The 4,906-nt window shown below is 61.6% G+C and overlaps 4 protein-coding genes across 4 annotated transcripts, besides 2 other annotated features; all 4 read left to right on the top strand.

Moving 5' to 3' along the window:
* Positions 1-471, top strand: Tco025E_09078 (putative retrotransposon hot spot (RHS) protein; the record flags this gene model as incomplete). Its single annotated transcript, XM_029375904.1, has 1 exon — positions 1-471. A coding segment is annotated over one exon (471 nt), but the record flags the coding sequence as incomplete, so codon positions are not given.
* Positions 472-475: 4 nt separating this feature from the next.
* Positions 476-1,012, top strand: Tco025E_09077 (uncharacterized protein; the record flags this gene model as incomplete). Its single annotated transcript, XM_029375903.1, has 1 exon — positions 476-1,012. One exon carries the CDS (start codon positions 476-478, stop codon positions 1,010-1,012), a length of 537 nt encoding a protein of 178 aa, XP_029223976.1.
* A 1,041-nt stretch (positions 1,013-2,053) lies between these two features.
* Positions 2,054-2,944, top strand: Tco025E_09076 (mucin-like glycoprotein; the record flags this gene model as incomplete). Its single annotated transcript, XM_029375902.1, has 1 exon — positions 2,054-2,944. The coding sequence occupies one exon, from the start codon at positions 2,054-2,056 to the stop codon at positions 2,942-2,944; it is 891 nt and encodes a 296-aa protein (XP_029223975.1).
* Positions 2,945-3,228: 284 nt separating this feature from the next.
* Positions 3,229-3,262: a microsatellite.
* Positions 3,263-3,423: 161 nt separating this feature from the next.
* Positions 3,424-3,456: a sequence feature (GA-rich).
* Positions 3,457-3,740: 284 nt separating this feature from the next.
* Tco025E_09075 (trans-sialidase) lies at positions 3,741-4,906 on the top strand (the record flags this gene model as incomplete). The annotated part of the gene is made up of 1 exon (XM_029375901.1): positions 3,741-4,906. A coding segment is annotated over one exon (1,166 nt), but the record flags the coding sequence as incomplete, so codon positions are not given.

Raw genomic sequence — 4,906 nt, 5'->3', positions numbered from 1 at the left:
CGTGCGCCGCGTCCCAGCCTGACGGGACTCGCCTCCGCGGAGGGCTGGCCGTGCCCGCTGAGGGAGGGGGAGAACATTGCCGGCTGCTGCGTTCACTCTGCGGTGGGGCGTGTGTGGCAGAGTTTCAAAGGCGGTTGGGACGGGGCGCTGCGCACCAAAGGACCAAAATTGTTTGAGGTGAGGCGGCGTGTCGTGTTTGGGGCGCCCGGGGATGGCGGCCTCGGTGGTGGACGAGTGCCTGTCCCTAATCCCCTCCACCGGCCACTGCACCGCGATGAGTGCCCGCTCCACTTTGTTCCCTGCTGCCTCGGAGGCGAGTTGGCGGACGTGTTCGACACGGCCACGCAAACGGCGACAGGGCACGAGGGCGGGCTCGGTATCCGAAGGCGTGTGAAGGATTCGTCGTGGCGGGCAAGAGGGTGTGTGTTGTCTACGATGCGCCAGAGGAGGGAGCACCGCTGCCGTGGGTAAACTTATGGCCTTGTGGGTGGGGCATGATTGCGTGTTGGTGTCCGCAAAGGGAAATAAATCGAGAACACTGGCGATGCGACTGCATCTCTGCCTCGCCCCACGATGCGCTGCCGCGACGAGGAGGAGGCGACGGCGACGTGTGCCCGGCGGACGCGCGCCATCATCCCGCGCAGGAGCAAAAGAAGTAGTGGGAGGCGGTCGCGGGTCGCATGCAGCTTGTCGGCCCGCTGCCGCGTGGCATCTTCAGTGCGGCTGCGTTCGATGGGCGTCTGCGGCGGGTGACGGCGCCCTGCAGGCGTCTGACGCCCCGGTTGCCGAAGACGACTGTGCTCGGGAAGGCGCGAAACTGTGGGGTGCGGGGAATCCGTTTCGGAGGCCTGTGAAAATTGAGCGGGAGTGTGGCGCACAAGGTGCGGAGGCCGTGCGCTACACAAATGTGTGTTGCCTCTTTGGATTTTCGAATGGGGACACGTTTGTGTGTGGGGCTTCTGGACCTCAGCGAGTGCCTCTCGCGGTTACGGCGTGCCGCTCGCCTTCCTGAAAGGCTCCAGAAGCCGCGTGCCCCGGACCCACTCACACACACACACGCTGGGGGAGGAGGGCTTTTTGCGGGTGGGGCAGAAAAAAGAGGGAGGGGCTCGCGGGGCTGCGGCCGCCAACGGGACGGCAGGCAAGGCGCTGCGTGTTGCGGGTGGGCCCGGCGTCGCGTCCCGGGGAGGGGATTGGAGATGTGGGCGCCGCAGGAGCCTTCAGGCTGAGAGGGTGGACGCAACGTGCGGGGAGCTGCACGGGGGCGGCGACCGAAGACGCTCTGCTCTTGGGCGCCTCCTTTTTTTTTTATTGTTTTGTGGGTTCTCCGAGGGCGGGGGAGGAGTTTGTTGGGCTGCGGTTTGCTGCGGCGGATGCGCATCACAACACTACCGCCAGCGCGGCGCAGCAGCGGCCCGGTGAGTGAAGGACGAGGTGTATATTTTCACCGGTTGGGAAAACTGTTACTGGTGAGTGTTGGTGGGGGGTGTTGTTTGCGTGCGGCGTGCAGGGAGAACACTCCAAGGCAGCACGCGGCGCGGAGGTGCCGCAATTCCGTGGGTTTGGGCGGCGGCGTTGGGGGGAAGTGAGCAGCGGAGTGCGGCAGCGGACTGCGTTTCTACGGAAGTGCTGGAAGGGACTATTTTTTTAAAAGTATATATTTGTGTGTTTGTGTGTTTATTTACCTGCGGGCACGAGGCACAGCCGGCGGGCTGCGCTGCTGCGGGGAGAAGGAGGCGCCGTGCCCCGTGGTGCCTCGCGGCAGCACTGTTTTTTAGCTTCACGTTGTGTTTCTCCCAAATGCCCTGGCACCGCCAAAGACGTCTGCGTGGGGCGGGGGCGGGATGAATTTCTTTTCGTGCGGCTGCGGGGCGCTGTTGCGTGAACCTCGTGGGCTGCCGCCTTTTTCGTCCTTCCCTTCCCCTGCCCTCACTCTCTGCGCCGCACCCCACCGCGCTCCTCGTTTCTCTCTCTGTTTCTTCTTCTTCGCTGCCCGCAGCCCACTGGCTCTACTGCGGCTCTACTGCCACCACCACCACTGCTGTTTTTACTGATGGCGCTGGCGGTGCGGCGCCGTGCGGTGTGCGCCCTGGCGCTCCTCGCGCTGCTCTGCGGCTCCGTCTGCGGGGCGGGAACTGAGGAGTCTCAGAAAACCGGGGATGTGAATGTGTCGGTGGAGGTGTCGTGCCCGGACACTAACGGCATGTTGAGTTGGCGCGTTGCCGGCGAGAAATCTTCCACTTGGAGGGAGTGTCCTCAGGCAGTGAAGGATTTTGGGAGCAGTGGAGGCGCTGCTGGCAGCAATTCTCTCTGCATCTTTGCCTGTTCGATGTACCTGGAGAAGTTCACGACGGGGGGCTGCTCACCATCCACCACAGATGGAGACACGAATAAAGTTGTTGCGTTCACGATGAACTGTACGGCGGCCGAAAGCAGTGCGCTGCACAATCTGTCGAGGAGCGAAGATGGCAACGTCTCCATCAATCCAACGGAGGATCCACTTGGCGGGTCTGGCGGTTGCGAGTTCTCAACCTTCGGTCAACCCGCGGCTGAAGTGCGGTCTGAACCCCAACAAACTCCAGGACAACAGCAACCAACAGATGCAGCAGCAGCGTCATCTGCAGCGCAAACTCATGACGGAGCCCGTGCGGGGAATGGGGGCTCCACTGCTACTGTTGGGGGGCAGCCAGGCGGTGCGGAGGGAGGCGGAAGTCGGGGGCCATCGGCAGAGGGTCCTCGGGAAGTTACAACTCCATCGGTTGACACTGCGGCTTCGCCAACACAGACGGCAGGCGACAGGGCAGCAGATGGAACGACGACGACGACCACCCGCAGTCCGAGTGCTGGGAGCCACGCGGACATCAGTGTCGCCATCGCCACTGCGTGGGTGCGTGCCCCACTGCTGCTGCTGATCACGGCCGTCTTTGCTTGTGCCGGTGGGTAAGTGGTGAGAAGCAACCGCAGACACGCACACCCTGGCAGGGGCGACGCGTACGCTTTTTGTGTGCTCATTTTGGTTGTCGTCCCTGTGGGTCAGTCCTTCACTCTCCCTCCTGTGCTTTGAGGGATGGTTTATTTTTTTTACTGCTTCGCCACCCCATGCACGTTCCCATGGGCGGCGCACCCTTTTCCCCCTCCTGTTTGCTGCCGTCACACACACACGCGTTGACGGCCTCGTTGCTGTGCGCCGCACTCACTGCCCAAATGAGGCACGAGGCCGCTGCCACCGTGAGGTGAGTGTGAGTGCGGTTGAGTGTGCGTGGGCTCATGCAGCATGGGCGATGTTTTTTCTTCGTGCAGGTAATAAAATATACACACACACTCCCTCACGGCCCTCTTGTGCTGCTGGACACGTGAGGCGAAGAAGCACAAACTGCCGAATTGATTTCTTTTTGTTATTATTTTGGGCTCCTGCGGGGATTATTCACATCTCTTCTCCGTCTCTTTTCTTCTTTTGCGACCTGGGCGATGCCCGCCGCTGCCGCCGCCGTGTGGGGTCGCGCCGTTCTTAAATACTCCTTCTGCCGGTGTGCCGACGCGTCTCTGCGCTGTCTTCCTCTCTTTTTTCTTCTACTTCTCCTCCCGCACACACGCAGAAGGAAAGAGGCCAAACGCTGCTCGTTGCCACTGTGCGCTTTGAAGGCTCCGAGCTCCCACACCGCACAAACACACATAACCGTCGCGGCCTGAGCGGATCCACCGCTGGGAGGGAAGGGAAGAGAGAGAGAGATCGATCCAACATGCCCCGGCATTTGTTTTCTTCTGCGGTGCCGCTGCTTCTTTGCGTGTTGGTGTGCGGCAGCAGTGGTGCGGCTGCTGAAGTTCAGGGTGGCTCAACGACGGCAGTTACCCCATTCCAAGGGACGAGGGAGATAAGTGTCAAGTGGGAATCCAGTCAGTCGGCCACTTCCCTCCGTGTCCCCAGCCTTGTGGAGGTGGGCGGCGAGGTGTTTGCCGTTGCCGCGGTTCAGTGCAGGAAGGAAAGTGGGTGTGGAGTTGACTGCTTTACTGGCATTGCGTCGAAGCACCTCAAGAAAAGTGAAGATTATTCCACGGAGATGTTGGCAGCCGATGCAATTCAGTTCGACACGCAGCTGCTGAGGGAAGGGAAGGCTAGTGGGGGCGAGGCGAAGGACGTAATGCGGCCAACAACACTTGTGCGGGGCAACGAGGTCTACATGCTGCTGGGAAAATACAGCCGCCCACCGGCTGCGGCTCAAGACGCAAACCACTGGGGGCTGTTGCTGGTGCAGGGGACTGTGACTGGAAGCGGCGACGATAAGAAAATCGTGTGGAGTGAGACCCGTGCGGTGGATGCCGCATCTATTGGGTTTCATGCCTCCTTGACTGAGTTATCTGGCGGCGGGGGCTCGGGTCTTGTGCTGAGTGACGGCACGCTTGTGTTCCCCATGCAGGCAATCAACAGGGAGAAAAAGAGCGTCTTGCTCGCCTTTCGCTTAGCCCCGTCGAAGAAGAAGTGGGAGCTTTCATCCGGTACGACCGGTGCGGGCTGCAGGGACCCGTCCATCGTGGAGTGGGGGGAAGACGGAAAACTCCTCGCGATGGCTCCCTGTGCGCGGGGCTCGTACGACGTCTATCCGTCAACTCCCCGTGGTGTAGCTTGGTACACGACAGGCGAGCCGATTTCCCGCGTGTGGGGCACCTCGCCGAACCGTCAAGGAGGGGACGGCGTGCAGAGCGGCTTCGTCACCGCGGAAATAGAGGGAAAAAAGGTGATGCTCCTCACCACGCCGGTGTACTCGGAAGAGGAGGAAGGCGCCGCAAAGGGAGCGCTGCATCTTTGGTTGACCGATAATTCCCGCGTGCACGATGTTGGGCTGGTGTCCGCTGCCGGTGATGACGCCGCTGCCAGTTCCCTGCTGTACCGAAGCGGTGCGCCGGCGGA

This window comes from Trypanosoma conorhini (assembly GCF_003719485.1).
Source record: "Trypanosoma conorhini strain 025E chromosome Unknown Tco_14.4_contig_00968, whole genome shotgun sequence".
In the NCBI taxonomy this organism is placed as follows: domain Eukaryota; phylum Euglenozoa; class Kinetoplastea; order Trypanosomatida; family Trypanosomatidae; genus Trypanosoma; species Trypanosoma conorhini.
Note: the sequence above shows the minus strand (reverse complement) of the source record. Positions and strands in the feature narration are given on the sequence as shown.